Consider the following 25,136-nt stretch of genomic DNA (forward strand, 5'->3'; position numbering starts at 1 on the left):
CAATTCAAACATGTAGGACTTCCACCATAATTTCGCCATGCTCTGAAATTGCAAAATGAAAATCTTAGTCTTCAAGCTCTTCAAGCTCTTCAAGCTATACTTCCAGATCTTTTTGTGTCTTCTTTTTACAAGCAAACTTGTTTAGTTTTACCTTCTTGAAAGCATGCTTAATAGCATCTTCTTTAAAACATCTCTCTCTCCTCTTTTGTTTTTTGCGATCTAGATTGTCAAGGTGGTTCTCCACTCAATTTGTCCAAACGATTGGTATCACCACCCATATCGACAATAATCTCAAGTGCCTTCATGATTTCTTTGCTAGCTCATTCTCTTCTCAAATCTACAAGATGTTGAATAAGTTTTTCTTTCTCCTTGATTCTTTGTGCCAAGGCTTCCATCTTCATGGATCGAAATTGCTCTGATACCACTTTCAATATAACTTCCTTACAATCATGTTGGACCAAATAGAACATTGAACAAGAAGAGATTTATGGAGACAATAGAATAGAAGATCAAATTTTATTATAATCTATCATAGTTACTGAGTAGCAATAGCACTAGCAACAACTTCGAAGCATGCACTCCTAAAAGGGGCTTGAACCTCTCGACCACTCCCAAGCAATCATCGTGTATATGGATTTCTCTTTAGAAATCTTTGAGAGACTCCCAAAATGATGGAACATCGATGCAACTTTTTTCCAACACAACACATTTGTTGAGAAGTGTGTGATTTTGAGTTGGAAATTTTATTTTCTATTTCTAGAGTTTGATATCTTGAGAACGTGAAGAATTTGGAAATGTCTATGATAGGACAAAATGTTCTCCACGTCCTCTTCAAACTTTATGAGCCTAACTTTGCCCAAATTGTATAGCTACAAATCAAGCTCAAAAATGGGAAATATTCTCGTTAGTTCAAAATTAACCAAAAGTGTATCATATTCAAAATTTAACAATACATCCAAATTTACCTAAAACCATTTCTTAACATTATTTACACACATGTTACAAAAATGTATTGTATACCTTTAAAGCATATCATATGTGGATCAATCCCAATCCCATGGGCACCAAACATGCCAAGAACTCTAGATGCATCATCAAACATTTGAATTTGCATAACATGTATCATATCAATGTGATTATACATGGGATTTTGCATACTAGTTCCCATTTTAGGATACACCTACTAAGGCATTCCATGCATTCCTAGCGAAGAACCATAGCATGAAAGACAAATCCACCCCTAAAATGTATTAAATGTCCCACATTTTAAGACATATCCTCCTATCCTAACAACAAAACGTATACATGACTAAACTTTCCATGTATTTCTAAACCATGTCTAAAGGAAAAACATTCCCATCTATTCATTAGATATGTTGGGTGCATTCTAAGGATGTATCACATTCAATTTCAATGTGACACGTTTGACTTTACGCATCAAAAAGTGCTTTCCCATTTTTATCAATGCTTACTTTCTTTGATGATTGCATAAACTCAACAAGCATGTGTCTTTGGTGAGTTGAGACAAAGTTCCCATTGTTGCCATGTGTTGAGTCTTAAATTGGACATCTGAAGTTTTCTCATGCTATTTTTTAAAAGCTTGAGGCATTGAAGTACCAACTTCATGAACAAACCCAACATTCTCACATACCCATGTTGAAGGCCCATTCTATGATCAAGCAATGTATTATTTTCATTATCTTCAAATTCCTCAAAGAGAGTGAGGCATCATCATATCAAGATTCTTCATAGCTTGATGACACACAAGCATCATCATATCAAGATTCTTCACAACTTGATGACATGCTTGCTGAATTTTGCAATAGTAGATAACAATATCACCAAATGACTTATAAATTTGGTTTGCAATCAGATGCCACAAGGCCCGCTTGCTTAAGGGAGTTCGTGTATCCAACAATAAAACCATGAAACAAATCTTCATTCACTGAAAGGTTGGTGAATCCCTAATTTACAATTAATTACAACAAGCAATTAGCACAAGCAATTAACAAATAAATAGACAAATTCAACACTTTCTAAAATGAGGCAATCCAACATTGATTGGCCGCAAATCATAGCAACAATTATAGTATTTCTTTAAGCAACTCCAAAACAACTTTGCTATAGACAAACAAATATCTTTAATTAAATTGTCATTTCGTATATTTATAGCACCCATCCTTTATTGATGTTTGAAAATTGCATACATGCATCTTAAGTCAACCATGCAAACCCTAATTTTTGCTAAATTCAATTATATAGTAACAAATTGTGAACAATAATACTTCATGCCTAAATCGAAGTCAAAAGAGAAATTCCAACCCTTGACCAAGCTAGCTACAACATCTACAAGCCCAACCCTAACACTTGGTAGACCCAACCATGCAAACAACAAACCACAATTAAATTTCCCACCCAATTTAAATTCAGCAAAAGGAAGAGTACTTGGCCCTAGCCAAGTTCGACCTCACTTTTGAATTCCTAACCTTTATGAGCTTGGAAGTGTTGAAGCTTCCACAAATCTCAGTCTAGCCACTAAATATTGAATTTTCTAACGCCATTGATTGTGATAGTTATTCCCAAGGGGCGATTCAATACCTCTAGACCAAACCTATCCCAAGCACCCACTAGCACCTACCCACTACGACTTCTATCAACATCCCCCACTACCCAAATGAAGTTAGCCTATTGTTGTGATCACACTTAAACTTATCCCACGTGTGCACAACTCGTGTGCAATTTATTGTCTTGATGACTTGGCCTTTTTCATGGTTATGCTGCCATTATGCATACATGGTGAAGGTGTTTTATGATGGTGTGCCCACCTATTCAAGGAGGCTATTGGTTGTAGACATTAGGAGGTAGCTATGGATGAGGAAACAGCCACATGGAATGCCAACAAAACATGGAAGTTGGTGTCATCACCCAAAGACAAGAAGGCTATCGAATGTAAGTCAGTCTACATACTAAAACATAATACATCAATTAATAGGTACAAGGCCAACCTTGTAGCAAAGGATTCTGCACAAATATACATGACAATCAATGAGGAGACCATTAGTCAGTAGCGATGATCACAATTTATTGCAATGGCTGCAGCACAGGAATGGTCTTCACATCAGATGGAAGTCAAGCATGCTTTTCTGTATGATCTACATGAAAAGGTGCATATGGAACAGGCACACCTGACTATAAAAACGTTGGGACACCCTACTTATGTCCAGTTAGGAGAAGCCTATGCATGGCTTAAGCAGCTGCCTTCCAGTCTGTCTCAAATTTCCAGCAGATCAGAGGATTGGCTCTACTCTCATCACTTGCCTCTTGGAAGCATGAACCAGTCTGCAAGTCTTCACTTTTATAGATGAATGGTGGTTGACACTTGCTCCAAAGGACACTAAGTCTGCATGAAAGGCAATTTAGCACCTGCATCAGAGACCAATATCCTTGAGACAAGTGACCTTGATTTAAGATCTAGAGGTGATCTGATCAGACCTATCTTGGAGAGTCAAAACAGATTGACAGATGATTTGGTTTATCTTAGTTGGCCTGCATACTTCCTTATCCATTCAGCCAAGTGCTCACACATGAAAAATCACTACCTGCAACATCCTATTTTTACCACTCTGAATTGAACTGGTCCTGGGGAGGTTGTACAGCAACCAGATAAACCAGTCAATCACATCACGACTTTCAAATCACAGAAACTGGGTACCTTCTTTCCTTCAATGCCAAAGCACGATATATAGGGGAGTACTTTAGCATACAATACCGAACACACAGAAGGGAAAATTCCTATTGATATGGACACCTACAGAAAGGAGAAAGCCCCAGAACCAGGCCTTTAATCAGTAAGTGAAGGTACATGACTGTTTGGGTTCAACTCAAAGATGACAGTACTAACACAGCAATATAAGCTCATCCATGTAGCCTACCCTGTCTGCTTAAACTCACACCCCTTTTGTTGTCACCACTAATAGCACCGATACAGACTCATACCACCAAGATTGCATTCACTTATTAAACTGTCGTCATGTACCTTGTATCCATAGTCAAACTAAAAAAAGAACAGAGGTAATCAGAAACTGCCCAGAAATATGTTGTGGAGAAGCACAGCAAAACTTTCTTGCCACTTACAAAACACTTAACATTGGTCCGGTCCATTGGCACATAATAGCGTATTGACGTATTTGGTGTAAGTGCAAGAAATGGAGATTTAACTCTTTTGACAACATCCGTGTATTCCAGCTCCTAAGCTCAAGGTATCAGCAGATAAACAATCTGTCACAAAGCCACACTCTGTAAAAGCATGAGAGCTAGACTGCCTGAGCTAACAGATTGAAATTCATCCGCAACTAGCTGGCACCAATACCAGGATGCAGTGTGAGAATTCATCGACGGAGGTGTACAAGTGCATGCTGCCACCAGTTTTCCTAGAAAAGAATCTATCCTAAAGAGCCTATCTTTGCCGGTGTCCCAAAATTCATGTGAGAGAACACACTCTCTGTATGCATTTATATCCAATGTGAAACTATAGGTCCAAGTCAGCCATTCGTAGAGCTTCATTTGCTGCAGCCTCCTCCTCATCGTCATCCACAGCAAGGTATGGATTCTTTTCTGCAGGACTGAACTTGTAACCTGTGAATACATAAAAAGCAAGGCTTGCCAATTCAGGTGCACACTCGCTTACCCATCTGTACTTATATACCATGACTGTCAGCAAGGCGTAGACTACCACCCTTGTGAAGTAAATGTAAACAAACAGAATGATGTAGAAGTGTCGGAACATGGTGAGCTTGGCCAAAGTCCGAGCTGCTTTTCCATCTGTTTGAGATGCCTTCCTGAGGTCTCGGATAGACCACATTATAGGGAAGAGAACAGCACAACAACATGCAATGTCTACCAGCATAAGAAGCTGCTTCCAAGTGGCCCAATCTTTTGCAAATGGCCCTGTTTCATCTATGATTACACTAGCTATGTTGGCAAACACCTGCAATGGAATTACTATCATCAAAATCCTCTTGTCCCTATCTTGAAGAAATGGTTTCAAGATTGTCCATCCAGTGCCGATGAGGACCATGACAACAAACAGCATAATGCCCTTCAGGAAGCTGAAAAAATAGAAAGCTATGTCCCACCCATGAGGTGTGCCAGTAGATTTGATGAAGTACTTATCCTCTGCTTCAGAAAGTAAATCAAGGGCCTTCACAAACACTAGTAGCCCCATGAGAATGTGAATCATGTGCACTGCCCCTCTATTTTTCCAGCACAGCCATACCCACATGCAAATCAGTGCAAGGTAGATGAAGGAAAACCCGAGGTAGAGCGATGGAAGTTGTGTTTGTCCCGCAGGAAGGTAATCTTTGATGTCCCCTGCAGGTCCTTCAAGATTGAACATCTCCGTCCTGACATGCATACTCACTGCGACTCCCGGTGCACAATTCGCGAAGTAGAGGCCGTACTCATTGGCATCATTGACAGGGTACATCCGTGAGAAGCTGTGCGAGTCGTCGAGATCCTTGAATGTGAAGAGCATTCTGACGAGGCGATTGTGGAGGAGGCAAATGTCGGAGTTCTGGTACTCCAGGACAACCTGGACGAGGGCGTTGTCCGTCGCGAGGAAGAATCCAAGGAGGGCCGGATCAGGGGTGTCGGGAAGAGATGCATCCATGGAAGGAGAGGAGGCGGACAGGGCCACATCTGAGACGCTGATGTTGACGAATCCTGTGAGGGTGAAACCGAACTTCTCCAGCTCGATGAGAGGGCGCGTGTCTGCGGCGAAGACAGGATTCTTGATCTCCGCAAGGGTGCCATGGCCACACAGCAGAACCGCCGCCACTACAAATAATAATGATAGCAATAATAATAGACGGACGCTGAGCTTGCAGAACGCCATCGCCAAGCCTTCCTTCCAACAGGAAATGCAAATCGTCTCTCTGTTAGAGTTTCCCTTATCGGTAGTCGGTAGTATAATAATAATGATGGTGATGACGATGATGAACATAACCATTTTGAATGTCTTTTTGCACGATCACAAGTCTTTTGTTTGCGCCTTTTTTAATTTGAACCTTGGAACTGCAAGGTTCAAAGATTGTAAAACTTGTTCTTTTGGCCTTAGTGTTTGGTTTTTTGGCAACCAGCTTTTGTCGAAACACATTTGAACATCCCAAGGATAGGCCACTACATTTGATTTTAAGAGATGAAGAAATATTTTACATATCTGTTATGATTAATGAAAGCTTCTGGGGAGCACTCCATATTGCGCACATGTATCAATTCTTCCAAAAGCTTTAAGGGGAACAAGAGCACACCATATGGCAGGACACAAGCAAGTGAATTCTCTCTCAACAGGCAAGCAAATACTCTTTCTCTCTCTCTCTCTCTCTCTCTCTCTCTCTCTCTCTCTCTCTCTCTCTCTCTCTGCCAAATAAGCCGCCAAGTATTTCTTCTCAAAACTCCCCCCCGCCCCCCGATGGTCCCAAACAAGCTACCAAGCATATACATTATTACATATATAGATTATGTAAAGTGGCAACGATGGGTGCTTTGGCACCTATAGTGTTGTACAATTGTGCAGATAATGTCAATGTAGTAATACACGAATGGCATAGGCATAATCGCATTTACCCCCAATAATCTCCAACTTAAAGTGAATGTGCCCCTAGTGAGGAGAGAACAAAAAAAAAGTGACCAAGTATAAATGTACATAAAGTACAATAAGATGAGGAAAGACGTCATCTCATCCAACGCCCATCAATTTCCTAAGAAAGGAAAAATGCTCCGTTGAGAGACTTTTAGTGGGCAAATTTGTAGAATTTTGGTCAATTTGATATTTCAACAAGCTCAATGGACTTGTCCTCACCCAGCAGTAACTACCTCAGCCTAAAAGGGTTGTAGTAAGCATGCCTAGATAAGCATACTATGAACTCGCTCTCGAATCATCCTAATCATGCGCTCAGCCATATCATTCTAGGGTGTATGAGGCAATCAACTAATACTTAATACCCCTCTCATCACAAAACTATTCAAAGACTTTAGATACATACTCGCCGCCATTAACAGATCATAGGCATTTTAGCCTATACCCAGATTGGTTCTCAACAAAACCAAATCAACATTGAAACATAGCCAAGACTTCCGATTTTTACTTTATGGAAGCGCAAAATAAAGAAGAGCCAAAGGCTCACCCATGCATGCAACAATGCTAGACTTCTTATGCAGACTGTGGGTGCCTACCATAAAGACAATGATCGCAAGAATCAAAACACTTATAGTCAAGGGATTGAAGATACTACAAATGAGTAAGCATTTTCATTCCTTTTGATGATATGTGCCAAAGGCGATGATGACATAATAACACATTTGATACTGCAGCCACTATCAAAACATGGTTGATAGATCTAGATATAAGTAAGGAATTAAGAGTATCAGACTTGGCACCTCGTGCTAGAACAAGATTCCCACGGGTAAGCTTCCATGAGGGATCACCAAAAGATACAACATAACATGTATCATCCAATTGTCCCGACCAAAAAGAGGCTTTTAGTCAAAGATGAAACATGGCGTACATCATGCAAAGTACACATACTACATGAAGGAAACTGCAACTAGATATCTCCAATACTAATAATATCCAATACCAAAGGAGCAAGGATTAAAAAAAAGCAAGAAATTGGTAAGAAGCTCTCCCATTCTCTCTCTTTTTTGCTTGGATAGTGTTGGTAGAGGCACTAAAAGTAGGGTAGAGCAAAAATTTCAAATTGTGGTGGTGAGATTTAGTGAGCAAGCAAAATATTATATATTGTGCAAATGTAACATTTAGGGATTTTTCACTGTGTTTTGTCCATTTGAGGCCATTTCGAGATTCATTTGAACTCCACAAGGTAATGAACAATCCTTTTAGAGTATATAGTAATTACAGCTTTGTCGACCATTTCTAGTACACAGGTCACAAATTTCACATCCAAGAAGCAAACAAAAGGTTTACTTGTAAACAAATTGCAACTAGTGAAAAATGTTGCCTATTTTATTGCTATGTACATCTTGTGAAGGATTGTAGAAGTTGACATATCTTAGCACATCAACTTTCATTCCTATCCAATGATAACTTTTTCTTATTGCATTTATAGTCTTTGCATAGCACAAATGTCTAGCTCTATTAAATCATCATGGGCCTCCCATAGAATCTTCTTATTGAGGTCCTAGGTATCAGCACGCACAATATGTGTTGGTAGTACATAAGCTTTCCCTCAATGGATTTATGGTCAGATCCCCCTAGCATCCTTGGGACCTCCTAGCCTAATGTCCTCCCTACAAAGAGACCTATTGCATTTGGAGTTAGTCCTAATCCTTAGTGTCGTCAAACCAAGACAAATGTAACAAACCAAAACAAGGTTCTTTGACTTCACAAAAGAAGATGCAACCCACAACAACTTATTATTGCTTAGAGTGCGATCACATAAAGTGATACATAACACTCTTCCTAGTACTTAGGTTACAAGTTAAAATAGCATATCTCTAGCCTTTCCTTTACATCACAAGCTTTTCTCTAAATGATTTAATACTTTATCATGGATAATCTATGCATTACTCTCTTTATTTTAATCCCATGAATAACTTTTGTTTTTAATGAGTGATTGCTCCCTCATTTCTATGTAATAAGAGACAACTTTAGGTGTTTAGGAATTAAAGCCATGATCTATGAGATAAAAAGAACCAACTATAAACTCAACTTTTTCTATGACTAGTTAAGCAATAAATCATGGAGCAGGGGAAGGGGAAGGGACTAGAAAACAGATTCACCATCTTCAATACCTTTTTCTATTGACACACACCTCATCTCTTTATCATTGTGGGGTAAGGAAGATAAGAAGGGATGAAGCTATCTCCTAGCTTGAAGTCATGGTGAGGTGTGTGTCAATAGAAAAAGGTCTTGAAGATGGTGAATTCGTTCTCTTTTTCTTCAACGTCTATCATCACCTTCTTTCCTTTAGTTTTCTCTCTCATGTTCGTCTAGAATAATAATGCCAATGCCTTACAATACTAAGGCTTTTATAGCATTAGAGGGGGTACTTGCCCCTCCTTCTTTTACTCATCATTATCAAAACGAGGTTGCAAGGTGTATGGTTGCATGGAGGGAAAGAGTGTTGAATTGTAGAGAGAGCTAGGGAAAAGTGATGCTTTCAAGGGAGAGGTGGAGATACCAGCTACCTGGTAGCATCTAATGGTAGAGGTAAAATGACAAGGGAATGTATTATAGCAAGATGGTAGTGACTATCGGCAAAAAGGTAAGGGTTTAAATTTTAAACATTATTTTTTCTAAAAATATTTCTACTTTTTAGTACCCCCTCCACTATTCCCCATTCACACATAGGGAGGGGAAAACAAGGGGGGATATTATATCCTTTCCCCCTTTAGAGGAATCAAGATATCCTCATCTCAAGATAAACTTAGGGGTATTGTTCTCTAGGGTAAGTTATATTGTAGAATCTATGGGGTAGGATCCACCAATCTATTGCTACACTAATTTGGTTATATACAAGCACTCAAAATACAAAGCAATACAATGATTATAAAGACACAATAGAATAGCAATTGTAGGGTAGCTTTATCACAAGTGTAAGGCTTATTACATCTCATGAAGATCTTTTTAGGATTCCTAATCATCTTCAAAGGTTACAATGGGATCTAGGCCTTCATTATTATCTAATTCTAAAAGGAAGCTAGATGTTGAACTTGTGTAGCTTCACTTTCTTGTCAATTCCTTCTCCTCTTGATCCAATTCAGGGCAATTGGCTTGGATAGGGCTCATTGTAAAGGAAGCATCAATTATTAGGACATCTCTTTGAAATTTGCTATATCTCAATGCACTTCTGGTGCTTCTTTCATTAGTCCTTTAAGTCATGTAGGTGTTCATTGGTGTTTGCTGAGAAGTAAGTATCTTCAAGAAGTTTGTCTCTATTTGGCCTGTTGATTAGGGCTTTGTCTTGTATGAGAGCTTCTTGCAAGGCAGTTAGGGCCTAGGGACTCTAGACAAGTGTTCAACAATTGATTCAATCCATGGTAGAATTTGGACACTTATTAGATATTCATTGGTGACACATATTTTTGAAGTTTCATGTACCAAGAATAATAGGCCTCTAGGCTTAATCCTAGTTGGCACAAGGGAGATAGCTTGTTTATTTTGATAGTATGATAGGAAGGTAGCAAGTATTTCTATCTCATGGCCTTCTTCATATCTTCCGAGCTTACATGGGTTTTGGTGATAGCATTATTACAATATCACTATTTTTAGAATAAGTGTACCTCACCTATCAGCTTCACCTTGGCAATCTTAGCAGTGCTTGTACTTGCTGCATCAAAATAATCTTCAAGGGTTTCAATCCAAAGCATCAGCCTCAACATTGGATCTTTTTCTCGTAAAGTTAGGCAGCTTGATTTGCTTCAAGAGAGAGTTTGTTTCTTGGAAATCAGCATTGATGGTTGTAAAAGGTACCTAGTGGCAATTAGGATCACATTATTTAGGGTATGTCTTTAGAAAGTCTTTAGCTCTCTTTTCCTCAAAGCTGTGAAAATGGCATATATGCAAACACATGCAAAGTTTTTTACTCCTCTACTTGTAACATTTTGCTTTGATACCATGTATAATGTGCCCAATTGAGAAGCCCTCAGTGACAATATTTTAGTGCTCCATCAATAGATATTCCTAATTGACACTATTTAGTTTCTCTTAGAATAGCACGGGATTTGTCACCTAGGTTTGCTTGACTCCACTTCACAATGGAAAGTCTTACTCATAACCCACAAGGATCCTAAATTTGAGTTCTTAGAGTAGAGTAAGATCACCTATTTGGTTTGTCGTCTTCAAGAATCTGCTTTGTACTAGATCACCTAAAGACTGAAGCCAACCCATGTTGCACTTGGTTAAAAGAGAATGAGAAACGAAGGGTATTGTAGCACATCAGCCTTTTTGTTCCTAGTACATAGTCTCATTTTGGCTCACTAGAAAACTACAAGTCAAGGGTCTACTTGATTTCTTAAATAGGTCAATGTGTGATTCTTAATTATCATTATCTGAAGAAAGCTTTTGGCTAACCAAGTCCACCTCATCAGGGATCTCACTTTCTTGATCCCCTTTTTGAGATGGATCATCTTTGTATCTATCACAATTATGTTTCAACACATAAGGACAGTTTCCTTAATTAACCATTTAGGGCACTCGCTTTGTTCGCATAAGTTAATCCACAACCCAAAGATAGTATCAAACATTCTTTTGAAAGTAGCTGCAAAATAAGAATATGTATCTACACCTTCTCCAAGGTGTAGTGCCAAGCTTGCATTCTGTCCCTTAATCTAGGACCTATATCCAAGTCTCATGGATACTCATGTCCAAATCTCACACAACTCAGCAATCTACTCTTATCTAGCCTTGGGGCCTTCTAAGAAATCTATTATAGGCTCCTAGGGGTTAGTAAGGTAAGGAATTGATAGTCAGAGCCCCCCTAGCATCCTTGTCACCTTGTAGCCTAATGACATCCCTATGGAGGGACCTCTCACATCTAGGGTTCATCCTAGTCTCTAGTGTGGTTAAACCATCCCCTTGGTGAGGGGCTCCTACCATTAACCTTGGAGAAGGTCTAGTTCATAACCAAATATCTTCCCATGAGGGTATAAGAACTTTTATGCAAATATACAACCAAGGCAATCCGACTATTATAAACAATTAGGAAAATATTCATTTTCTATAATATCCACCAAAATTTAATCACTTGAATATCCCATAAAGGTCAACTAACTTATCTTGGTGGCTAGGAAGACTATCTCCTCCTCAAAACATTGAGACCTTTCTTAAAAAGACAAATTCAACAAACCAAAACAAAGTTCTTTGAATACTTCAAAAAAGAAGATGCAATCCACAACAACTTATTCTTCCTTAAAGTGAGATCATATAAAGTGATGTATGCTACTCCCCCTACTTCTTAGGTTACAAGTTAAAATAATACATCTCTAGTCTCTTAGTTACATCATAAGCTTTTTTGTAAATGATTCAATAGTTTATCATGAACAATCTATGCATAACTCTCTTTGTTTTAACCCATGATGACTTTTGTTTTGAATGAGTGATTGTCCCCTCATTGCTCTTCAAGAGAAAACTAGTTTAGGTATTTAAAAAATTTAAATTCATGATCTATGAGATAAAAAGAATCAATAATAGTCTCAACTCTTTCATTACAATTAGTTAAGTAATAAATCATGGAGTAGGGGGAGGCACCATGAAGCATCCAGTGTCCTTCAAGAGAGCCATCTTCTAGTTGAAGTATTGGGCTTCTCTAAGCTTTGCCCCTTCTTATCTTCCTTAGCACCCGAGAGATGTAGCATGTGTCAATAGGAAGAGGTCTTGAAGATGGTGAATTCGTTCTCTTCTTTTTTAGCTTCCGTCAACACCTTCTTTCCTTCAAATTTCTCTCTTAGCCTCACTTATTTTCTATTTCTCTTGCTATCATTCTCTCTCTCTCTCTCTCTCTCTCTCTCTCTCTCTCTCTCTCTCTCTCTCTCTCTCTCTCTCTCTCTCTTTTGGGTGCGCTTTTCCCAAAATAGTAATGTGAATATCTTATAATACTAAGGATATTATACCCTTAGAGTGGGTATTCTCACCCCTCCTTTCACTCATCGTTATCGATGAGGCTATAGGGTGCATGGTTGCATCATGAGGGAGGAGTGTTCAACTATAGAGTGAGCTAGGGGGGAAGTGATGCTTTCGATGGAGAGGTGGAGGTGCCACCCACATGGTGGCATTTGGTCGTGGAGGTGGCATGACGAGGGGATGGAGTGTGATGAATGCCAATGAAAAGGTAAAGGTTTAAGTTTTAAATGTTATTTTTTTAAAAAAATGTTTCTTGTATTTCAATCCCCCCTTCACTATTCACCATTCACATGGGAATGGGAAAATAGGGGGGAAAATATATACACCCATAGTATATGTTTTACTTGATTGGGTGCTAATCAATCAATTCCTAACTGGTAGTCATAATATTCTAAAGGGATGACTTGAAATTTTGTTGTAGTATTCTTTGATTCTAATTGAAACTTGGCATTGCTAATGGACTAGGTTGACATTATTTCCCTCCCATTTGCTAGTTCTGTGACGATGATGAGTTTTCTAGAGGGTGTATGATTTAACTTCAACCTTTTTGCACAATTAGGGAAAATGAATGAATGAGTGGCTCCATAGTTGATCACAATTTGGAAAGAAATACCTTAGTGTTTTGCAAAAATTTGGATGATAGAATTTGGAAAGAAATAACTTCTTCAAGAGATGGATCTAATTCATCAATTTACAATATCACAAACATGAATTCGTGCTCCATGTTTTGATCCTTGCTCTATCATCAAGCCCTTGGTCCAACTCCATGCCTTGGTCTACATCCATGTTCTCGATTATTAAAGTTTCCTTTCATTGGAGGATTACGAGGAGTGTTAGCATACATATTCATTCCCCTATTGGGACATTGAGTGTGGAAGTGGCCTAGTTGATTGCACTTGAAGAATGGGGCTTGTTATTCCAAACATTGTTAATATTTTTATTATTGCCATTGTCATGGGGAGTATTGGCAAGATTTGAGTTGTCTAGATTATATTTTCCTTGCCAGTAATTTACTTGAGCTCTTTGGCATAAGGGGACTTTCTAAACCTATTGTTTTGTCTAGGAAGAGTGGCTACCAGTGGTGGTGCCATCATCAAGGTATCTTCAAAGTTAGTGGGTCTTATTGCTTCCAAGTGACAATTGAGAGGTTAATTCAAGCCTTGATAGAAACACGTTACCTATTGATATGGATATGTGGGGTATATACTTCTACATCGTACCCATTGTTGTCGCACGGAATAATACGCGCGGGGGGTTTGTGAAAGTCGCTCGCCGCAGGGACACTTAGCAAGATGGGAGAAAAAGATGATGAAGAGTACTTAACTCAAGGAAAATTCACAAAAGAAGAAGTTTAGATGCAAGAAGAATTCTCAAAGTAAGTTCATGAGCTAAGGGAAACTTGAGTAAGAAGATGAAGCCAACATAGATTTATGCTCCCTTCAGGGCACAAGTTGTCAAAAAGACATACTCCTCCAATCATAAAGCTTGGACCTTCATATATGCCAACAAATTCATGAAAATCTTCTTTGGTGCTCAAGAACCAAAACAAGGTGGTTTCACATATGTTGACACATAAATGATGGAGTTTGTAGCATCAAGAATACCCATATTCTCTTATAAGTAGTTTCTTCTTCCATGCAATATTTACACCATGGTTGATGATACCACTAGTAGAAAGGAGCTACATAAACCCTCCATAAGATGTCACTTTTTTTAAAAAGTTGGTGTTAACCCCAACACGAATAAAGCAAAAGGAAATAAAAAGATGCAGGTCAAAGGCGGAAAAAAGGTAGCCCGACTGAAGAAAGAAGAGGAGAAAAGGCCAAAAGTGCAAGGGCAACCTTAAAAGTCCAAGGGAAATGCAAAAGGGAAAATGCGCATTTTAAAATATAAAGGTGCACCCTGAAATCTTGTAAAAGAGTGCCAGGCGGTGGAAAATCCGGAAAGCTAAAACAGAAGATAAAGACAAAGGCCAAGGCAAAGAGAAATGGAAGACAAAGGCGCACGAGGAAAAGCGCAAGTCAAACTATTGTAAAAAAGCGCAAGCGCATCATGGTTTAATTCAAGGAGCACCGGGCTCTCACCCGTGCAATTGGTAAAGGTAGACGGGCGGTGGAAAGAAAGCTAGGAAGATAGAAGGACAACGGGAAAAAGGGCCTAGGCTACGGCCGGCCATGTAAAAAAGGGGAAAAGGGGATGACCGCCCAAAAGGGATTTAGGTTTTGTATATAAAGTTGAAAAGTGAATGAGAAGCGCATTCTTGTGTGTGGCAAAAAGTGGCTCTCCTCTTCTTCTTCTTCTTCTTGTTCTTGCTTGCTTGAGCTTGTGCTTGAGAGAGGGAGTGTGAGAGTGTGAGGGAGTGAGTGTGTGAGGGTGAGGGACCAAGGAGGAGAAGCTCTCCATCTTCTCCTCTCTTTTTCTCTTCTCTTCTCTTCTCTTCTCTTCTCTTCTCTTGCTCGCGGCAATGGAGCTTGGAGCGTAGAGCTTGAGGATGGAGCTTGCTTGAAGCTTGCACTTGGATCGTGGAGCTATCGGAGTGCACGGGAGAGGAGGTAACTCGAACGGCACGGAGGTAAGCTCCCTACACCCGTAGATATGGATGGCGCGTCGGCTATGTGAGAGGTAGCCATTAGTGCTCGGCTTGGAACGCTTGAAGCAATAAGCGGTCCGTGGGTCTTGGCGGTTGAGCGAAAGCTCCCACATTTTGGTTTCGTGCCGAGACCAACGGATTCAAGCCTTGAGCGCTTGTGCACTTCGAATCGAGCATTGGAATGGGATTTCCCCCGAACCGGTGCTTGAGATAGGTAGGAAGCGAGGGGGTTGAAGATGGTATTCGATCTCCTTGGCAAGTAGGTTTGTTGTTTTTCTTGAGATTTATGTTGCGAGATGGAGTAGTGTAGGTATTTACTTTGTGATTTGGATGCATTAGAGTAGGAGAAAACAAAGAAAAACAAAGAAAATTGCATTAGGGTTACTGTTGCAAAACAGGGTAGGAACAGGGCAACAATCCTGCAAAAGTGGTAAAAAACTTACTTGTGATGCTGCCTAAGGTTGGTAAGTGAGTTATTGGGGGTGCCAATACCATACCTGGAAGAGGGTATAAGGGCCAGAAGTGGCAAGAAAGGCCACATTGTGCATTGTAGGGTTTCAGGAGAGCAGGAGAGAAGAGGAAAGCTTGGCGAGGAAATCCGCTTCGATCTTGGCATCAAGGAGATCGTCGGCTAGCCCAGGTAATTCTACACCTTCCCCTACAGTAGTAGGACCAATCTGGAGTTGCTCGACAAGGGGGAAGACCCCCAACGCCTTGCACGATGAATTTTGCAAGCTTCGGCAAAAAATGCGCGTCCGAGTCACGTCGACTCTGGTCCGAGGCCCAGACCCGGCCCTCGGACCACCCGGCCCACTCTGCCAAACCCTAGTCGGCCTCGAACCGTCCGAGTCGACCCATCCGAGACTCAAATTCGGCCCTCGGCCCACGTCTCACATTCGGCCCTCAGCCCAAGTGCCTGGGCCCGACCGAGTGACCTCGTCCGAATTCGTCCGAACTTAGCCCTTGGCCCATGCGCCTCTGCCCGTCCGAGTGACCCACTCGGACCCTGCAATTCGGACCTGTTAGGCCGAATTTAGATTTTCTCAAATTTTTACCTGAAGACCATGAAATTAACTGAGAAACCATATAGAGCCGAAACCATATCATAGATCCATTACCGGGCTGAAACTGAGAGTGAGTGGTTCAAATTTGGCTACAAACGGTCCCCCAACTTGTGCATGGCTTTTACCATAATAGCCCTGTAGCCCGAGGGGGACTGCCCCCCCCCCCCCCCCCGGACCCCCGCAGAGGGGGCTCTGCCCCTCCGCACCTCCCTCGGGTAGGTTGGAGAGAAAACACGCATTGTGACAAACCCTCCAAATTGGACCCTAGCGTACCAATGGCTCTACACGAGCATGGAGTCTCACTTGCAATGGAACAACCAAAATCCCATACCCGGACAGAGAGAAATAGAGACCCTAGAACATCAATGGGCCAATCTAGCCATCAAGGGCAAAAAGGCCACACCACGATAACACAAAGATATTGTGTTCAAACCGTGTCTAGTCAGAGCAAAATGCAACTTCAGCAAGTTACAAATGCGAAGACGACTAGGCACGACACTCTTGATGAGAGATGTACCTTGAATAGCACTACACTGATGCCAAGATAGAAGTGGAGAATCCACATCTGGTCGTACAGTCGAGAACTCAAGGGCATCTGTCAGAAGGCTTAAAATTACAAGCCAAGACCCAGAAGATGAAGATATGGTACCACCTACTTATCTTAGGGTCAAACTCACCGCAAAAAGAGAGCATAATATTGATGCTCTAATTGATGAAGGAGCAGATTTTAATGTCTTGACCTATGAATCATGAACCCTACTAGGCCAACCAGACCTCACACCGACGGATGCAACTCTTAATCCTTACGGGGAACACCCACAAGCACTTCTAGGGAAGTGTAGAATCCTTGTAACAATTGAAACAGAAAGCTTGCCACTCCTGTTCTGTGTCCCTCCCAATAGCGAGAATGGTGGAAAGGAAATCCTCCTAGGAAGGCCCTTCAAAAAGACTACCAAGTGTGAGGTGGACTACGTAGCTCAGAGGATACACTTGACACTGCCGAGTGTGAGGATTGTCACGACCTTTAGCAAGGGTGACCTCAGCAGACCCCGACGAAAAGGCAAGGAAGGTGCTGACGTAACAGTCAAGCCCATTAACGAGAGCAAGGACTTGTTGGAAGAGTTAATACAAGCACAGGTCGAGCAACGAGAGCCAGTGAGTGAGGCCATGCCTGAACCAAAAAGGTTAAGAGACAATGCCAAGGACAGGCTTTGGACTTACAAATATCGTAGAAGACCCCAAAAGAAGCCCAAGCCTTATAGACGCAGGCATCTATGGAGGGTCAGCACAACGCCGCGATGGATATTGAAAGCGTTGCTACATGCTCAAGGGTATTATGCAGGCAACCGATGGATTTGGGTGCCAAAACCCCTTGCTAAACCTCTGTGGTCGACTGAAGGCCAGAGCGCATTAAAAGCAATGAAGCACAGGAGAAAATTTAAGAGAAACTCTAGGTCTCGAGGCAACAATCCAGCCATGATTGTTCGAAAGAAAGAACCTCAGCCTAGCATGCTAAATAGACAGATGTCATATGTAGCCATTGAGCATGCACAAAAATCATTAGTGCCCAAAGAGCCTTTGCTTTCCCAAGGGGAGAACAAGCATCATAGGCACAACATTTCTCAAGGCAAGGCTAATTGCTCAACAAAACAAATGGCACAATCGTCTAATAGGCTCGAGCAAATTATTCAGCCAATGCCAAGCCCACCTAAGAGTCCTAGATCTTCTACATTCTCTTCTTCCAAACGGACGCAGGAAGCACAACAACAGTCGTCAAGGGTGGCTGCTCAGTCCCAATCTCCATCTCCATCTAAGCTTCCGAATTTCCAAGAGGTGGGACATGACACCATCTGTAGCTCTCGGCCCAAGGATATGCCTATGCAACCTAAGGTGACTGGATCAACTCATGCTCGATCTACACAAGTGAATGTTCAAATGGAAACAAAAGACACGACCACTTTTGATTGCCTTAGGGACTTGACACCGCAATCCACCAAGGGTAGCAAGTCCACTAAACTAGCTGCTACTACTTCCAATCAGGGATCACAGCAGTCACAGCCCTTGGCCGTGACAATGCCCCCTGTGGAACGTGTCCTTAATAGTTCGCCTGTGGAGGAGGTGTCGCAACCAACTTCCTCGACAACTCCAGCACTTTCAAAATGCCTAAAGCCTAGGCTGGAGGGGTTAAACACAAGGGATTCGGTTGAAGGGCTAGACTCTCCGAAAAGGGAGGTAATTGTGCTCTCACAACCTAGCAAGGCTATTCAGCAGGCCACGACCATGTCCCGTAAGGACACACTAGAGGAAGAAAATGCTGAGGCCCAACCAAGCACATCAACGGTTGATCTAGTTCAGGGTCCTGAGTCGTTGAGTGATGCACCTTCATTGACCAAGAAAAAGAGGAGAAAACACAAAAGGCAACAACAATCACAGGTGGTTGTGGGCCCCAAGAGCATTGAGATCAAGAGCGATGGGGAACTGGGGAATAAAGCATCGAGTCCATCCACCAAAGAACCCGTTAATGCCTCTCCTAATAGCAGTGAGCCCTTAGACATACCCGTGTGCTCTGAAAAACCAAAGCAACCGTTGCCAGCAATAGTTGATCGCAACACTCTATCCACTGACAATAGAACTCGCATTGACCAATCAAGAGTGGATACAACGTCATCACAACAGGGTGACAAATCTATACTAGTCACATTTGAGAAGAACCATGACAAAATAGCAGCAAAGCCTCAGGAGAAACGTGAGAACCCCAAGAGCATAAGAAATCCTAGCGCTAACCAATCTTGCTCATCTAGGCCTGAGCCCCCAGCCATGCTGAAGCCTAAGGAAACTCTTAGAACGTTGCATGAGATAGCAACCGAGCAAGCCCTCGTTGAACATAGAAGTGTCACATAATGCTTAATTGAGTTGGATGCTAAGCTCAAAGTGGTCGCACGTGTCTACGTCCTTGCGGACATGGGCACAATCCCTAAGGAGCAGCTTGGATATTACTTGACCTTTCCTCTATCATGGGAAGAACAAGAACATCTTAACAGGCACTACGACAGGCTCCTGCATGAACGCATGCAACTCATCCCTGACGAGGAGGCTGATGAACTGTGCTTAACCGTCACATTTAATGAAATGCTCTGCCGACCGAATCTCGTAGACAGAGAGCAACTAAAGTGACTGTCAGCAGGCCAGAGTCAATTTGAGCAGCGTTGGTGCGAAAGCCGTGTTGTAATGGCCGAACTAGGGGCTCAGATCATGACGGTCTTAGAAGAGCGATTGGCCAGATGGCGGTCTCAAAGAGACCCAACCTATGTGGCACCAACTTCCCTTCGTGCTGACTGACATTCGGGGTACGGACTTAGCTGGACTTAGGCTACAGTGCCCTTTGATTGATAAGGTTCTCTGAGGAGGATTTACATATTGCCAGTAGACTCAGTCAAGGTTCCATGCTACTCGACGTGGTAAAATATCTATCAGTATTAAGTAAGCTGCCGTGAATACTAGATGCGTGTGCCGCGCTCCGATACAACCCCGAGTTCTACACTTGGTTCTTATCCTCGTGAAGTGACATGGATTCATAAATATGTATATAAATAAACACTGCCTTTTGTGTCACCGTGTATAAACAATGTCAACACACACAAGCAATGATAGTCAAGCTCAGGGAGAAGAGTGGGGTCAAATAAACTAAGCTCCTCAAGTCCTCATCTCATCACACATTCAAAAACCGTGTGACCAGCCCCACCTCCAAGTGAAGGGCATGCAACCCACATTGCCGCCATAAGAAGCCTTGACCAACAACTTTGATGGTGTAGACAGGGTGTAGCCCCTTTCTATACACCTTCTTCCCTTTTTGGTCTATCCTTTCGAGGATGTGCCCTGTTCGACTCCATGACAGCCAGTCCACACAACTTAGCATAAGCCAATATCTGCTAATGACTGGTGGCAAAACGAACATCATCTTGGGGGCCATCCCTCTACAACAAACACTGCATGCCTCACTCCTCCCCTTCTTGTCATATGCGCTTGCTAACCCACACTAAAATCCCTTCCTACGAACAGTTGTATCATGTATCAAGGTCTAAACCCTTGGGTTGCATCTTGCCGGCTTCCAGACAAAACACATAGAGAACCATGGACACCTGGCATGCAAGGACGCTCTTCGCAAAAGATGAGAGCATGTGGCACACGCCCCTCCACCGGAGCGCTATGTGCCCACCATCAAGAGGTATGCCAAGAAGCGAGGCCCTAAGCGACACCGTCCAGGGCGAAGGCCGAAGAACCCTTGAGTCAAGAAAGTCGAGACTCAAAACGCGCAACAGGTGGCAGTACTAGTGGCACGAACCCCCAGCTCACGCTCGGGCCCCAAATGCTCAAGGGCAGAAAGGGCAACTCGGGAAAGAAAAGAATTTAATGAATTGTTTAAAGACATTCTGGAGACGGTAGCGGGCCGAGACTACACCATTCATGTCCCGGCCGACATGTTCCCTACCCAACCCCGCAGGAGCCCCACACCAGTAGAGCCCCAATCACCCGGCCACCCAGACTCGGCCCGCCTCGTACAAATAGAGTAGCCCCATGCTGTATAAAGGGCTAATGAAATGCTACCTAGCCATAACTTTTTGTCTTTAAAAGGTTAAATGTTGACATGTTCCCAAATTGTACAAACTTTTCATATCTGCGTTTAATATATTTCACGTCTTTAGCAAAAGAAAAAGCTAATCAAGCGCAGGTGATAGATGCCTAAGTCAACACCATAGAATTCAGATAAGTGATGTCTCCTTGCATTACACTAGTTTATTATAGTTGCGGCAAAGACCATACATGTACTCTCATGAAGCGACAAGTGGATACAGGATGAGACAGGTCTTTGCGCAAAAGTGTTCAATGCCCGATCAGCGCAAGACCATCGACCCCACAAGGAGCCGCGGCAGAGCCACGCTGCCAACCGCCCACATCACATGGCCCAAAGCACATTTATGGGTCACGCTCCCCTTCTGGGTCAAGCTCTATAGTTGGCTCACGGTACTCGTTACCTCAATCGTACCAACAATTGTCGCAAGGAAGTTGCAATATCTCAAGTGTGTCTCCCCATCTCAACAACGGCTTCTCTAACAACGAGGCTAGGGCACAATCATCATTATACTATCCATTTCCTAAGCCTTCGAAGCTTGACATTTTCCAACCCATTGAAAGGCTGATAGCCTCAACATATTGTAGTGGTTGTACTCAGGCAAGTCCAAAAAAAAAAGAAAACAAAATGAATGAAAAGATAAGAAGCACCCACGATCACAACACAGCACCTAGGGGTCCTCAAATTAGGTAGTCCAATGACCTTGATCGACCGGCTCCGTCCCTAGTCCCCTAGCCCTTTAGCATCACCCACAATTGTTCAGGGCACATCAAGGGTAGGACATACCTAGGGAGCTTGTCTCGCCTATGGTTGTCACCCTAACCCACTTGCACTATTCTCTCTTGCACTCTGCCTTAGTACCATTACAATCAGTGGTGGTAAGCACCGCACGATTGGCCATGAAAAGTACACCATCCTCATCAAGCAAATCCAATAGCTTCCAGCTACCAAAAGTGTGGTGTCCCTGTATTCACTTATGATACATCGTGCAATCACAATGCAAAGGATGTCTCCTATACCTTCTTGTACTTCTTCTCAACATGGACAACTTTGCTTCATCCACGCATTGTTACGAGAAACTAGCCCGCGATCTTCTAACCATGTAATATCTAAGTATGCACGAGCACTCACATAATATTTGCACCAAAGTATATACACAGTTTGGGTCCTCAAGTGCAGGACAATACTCCATGCTTGCTTAGAGTTTGACTTGTCTCCCAAACTAATCAAAATATGTCTTGTGCACGATAAGAAGACTAGCACTACCCCTTAAGGAGAAACCACATGAGAGGTTTTCCAATTGCAGACATTGAAGACTCCAACGAAGGTATTGTTCGCTCTTCATCAACACTCAACTCTGAATTCCTATCCTTCTCACCCTATAAGCTTGCCAAGAATCATCATGTACAGAATCCCTAAACAAACCGCCACTTGTACTCCATCAATGCAACCCCCTCAAAGAACAGCCCTACCACCAACTCCCATTGCCCTACCACCTACCACTTACCCACCAACGTGCCCCCAACGGCCTTCCTCCCCACCACTAGCAACACTCCATCATGGCAACCACAAGCGTCCTTGTCACCCACGTCTTCGGTGCATGCTACAGCCTGCTACCTACGACGGTGAGTGCCATGGGATTGGCACTCATCTAGGAGGGGGGGTAATGTTAACCCCAACACGAAGAAAGAAAAAGGAAATAAAAAAGATGCAGGTCAAAGGCGGAAAAAAGGTAGCCCGACTGAAGAAAGAAGAGGAGAAAAGGCCAAAAGTGCAAGGGCAACCTTAAAAGTCCAAGGGAAATGCAAAAGGGAAAAGGCGCATTTTAAAATATAAAGGCGCACCCTGAAATCTTGTAAAAGAGTGCCAGGCGATGGAAAATCCGGAAAGCTAAAACAGAAGATAAAGACAAAGGCCAAGGCAAAGAGAAATGAAAGACAAAGGTGCACGAGGAAAAGCGCAAGTCAAACTATTGTAAAAAACCGCAAGCACATCATGGTTTAATTCAAGGAGCGCCGGGCTCTCACCTGTGCAATTTGTAAAGGTAAACGGGCGGTGGAAAGAAAGCTAGGAAGATAGAAGGACAACGGGAAAAAGGGCCTAGGCTACGGCCGGCCATGTAAAAAAGGGGAAAAGGGGATGACCGCCCAAAAGGGATTTAGGGTTTTGTATATAAAGTTGAAAAGTGAATGAGAAGCGCATTCTTGTGTGTGGCAAAAAGTGGCTCTCCTCTTCTTCTTCTTCTTCTTATTCTTGCTTGCTTGAGCTTGTGCTTGAGAGAGGGAGTGTGAGAGTATGAGGGAGTGAGTGTGTGAGGGTGAGGGACCAAGGAGGAGAAGCTCTCCATCTTCTCCTCTCTTCTTCTCTTCTCTTCTCTTCTCTTGTCTTGCTCGCGGCAATGGAGCTTGGAGCATGGAGCTTGAGGATGGAGCTTGCTTGAAGCTTGCACTTGGATCATGGAGCTACCGGAGTGCGCGGGAGAGGAGGTAACTCGAATGGCACAGAGGTAAGCTCACTACACCCGTAGATATGGATGGCGCGTCGGCTATGTGAGAGGTAGCCATTAGTGCTCGGCTTGGAACGCTTGAAGCAATAAGCGGTCCGTGGGTCTTGGCGGTTGAGCGAAAGCTCCCACAGTTGGCACATGAAGTCATGGCCCTAGCTTTGATGTTTTTATCTTCACTTGTGAGCATAGCTTGAATCAATGATGCTCTCAATGATGGCGTGCCAAGTAATTAGTTACAAGGCGCATCATGGAGTAGCAATCCATAAAGGACAAGGCACATGGTAACAACTTGGAGAGTGAGAAGACAAAAACCAAATGTTTCTTGAAGAGCTTATATACCATCTTTGTAATTGATGTGGAGGTAGCTCCTTAAGGTCAGAATAAGTCAAAATTCAGGATCGTTTGCACAAATTGCAATGATCTTGTCGTCTTTCTCTCCCTACATGATTATAGGTATTAAATCAATTGCTCGAGTGAAGAAATAAGCCTGGAATAACTGCCTCCCTTATCATATGAATGGACCTTCAAGCCTCACATCAGTGGAGAATCCCCATCTGGTTGTGCAATTGAGGACTCAAAGGCATGTATCAAAAGGCTTGAATTTATAAGCCAAGACTGAGAATATGAAGACATAGTACCACTTGCTTATCTTAGGGTCAAACTCACTGCAAAAAGAGAGCATAGTGTCGATGCTCTCATCAGTGAAGGAGCTGATTTTAATAGCTTGATCTATGAAGCATGGACCCTACTGGCCAACCAGAGCTCACATTGACTAATGCAACGCTTAGTCCTTACACGGGACATCCACAAGCACTTTTAGGGAAGTGCAAAATCCTTGTAGCTATTGAAACCAAAAGCTTGCTTATCCTATTCCATGTTCCTCCAAATAGTGCAAATTGTGGAAAGGAAACCCTCCTAGGATGACCCTTCAAAAGGGTGACGAAGTGTGAGACCGACTATGTAGCACAGAGGATACACTTGACACTATAGGGTGTGAAGATAATCACAACCTTTAGTAAGGGTGACCTCATTAAACCTCGAAAGAAGGACAAGAAACATTTGGGCATACCAAGCAAGTCTAGTGATGAGAGCAAGGACTTGTTGAGAGAGTTGATACAACAAGAGCATGTTGAATAGAGAGAGCCAGTGAGCGAGGCCATGCTTGAAACAAGAAGGTCATGAGATAATGCCAAGGATAGGCTTTGGACTTATAGATATCATAGAAGACCACAAGATAAGCCTAATCCTTATAGAAAAGGTATCGATAGAGAGCCAACACAATGCCATGATGGATATCCAAAGCGTTGCTACGTGCTCAAGGGTACTACGTAGGTAACCAATGGATTTGGGTACCAAAACCCCCCTGCTAAACACCTCTATCAGCTCAGACCGTATCAAATGTGAAGAAGCGTAAGAGGAAATCTAAACAAAAAACCAAGTCTTGAGGCAAGAAAGCAAACATGACTATTCGAAAGGTAGATCCTCAACCTAGGATGCCTAACAAGCAGATTTCGAGTATAACTGTTGAGTGTGCACAAGACCACTAGTGCCCAAGGAGCCTTTGACTTCCCAAGAGGATAAGGAGCACCACATGCACAATGCTACTCGTGATAAGGATAATTGCTCAACAAAGCAAATGGTAGAATCGTCTAGTAGCTATGAGCAAATCTTCCAGCCAGTGCCAAGACCACCTAGAAGTCCCAAAT

General features: G+C 42.4%; 1 protein-coding gene across 1 annotated transcript; it reads right to left on the reverse strand.

The window, feature by feature from the left end:
• Positions 1-3,080: 3,080 nt before the first annotated feature.
• Positions 3,081-5,984, reverse strand: LOC148038543 (protein CANDIDATE G PROTEIN-COUPLED RECEPTOR 7-like). Its single transcript, XM_087673275.1, has one exon. The coding sequence runs from the start codon at positions 5,891-5,893 to the stop codon at positions 4,529-4,531; it is 1,365 nt and encodes a 454-aa protein (XP_087529401.1). The 5' UTR covers positions 5,894-5,984; the 3' UTR covers positions 3,081-4,528.
• Positions 5,985-25,136: the final 19,152 nt, after the last annotated feature.

Source organism: Lygodium microphyllum, chromosome 3, assembly GCF_053477565.2.
Source record: "Lygodium microphyllum isolate KBCC chromosome 3, Lygodium_microphyllum_v1.1.10, whole genome shotgun sequence".
NCBI lineage: Eukaryota > Viridiplantae > Streptophyta > Polypodiopsida > Schizaeales > Lygodiaceae > Lygodium > Lygodium microphyllum.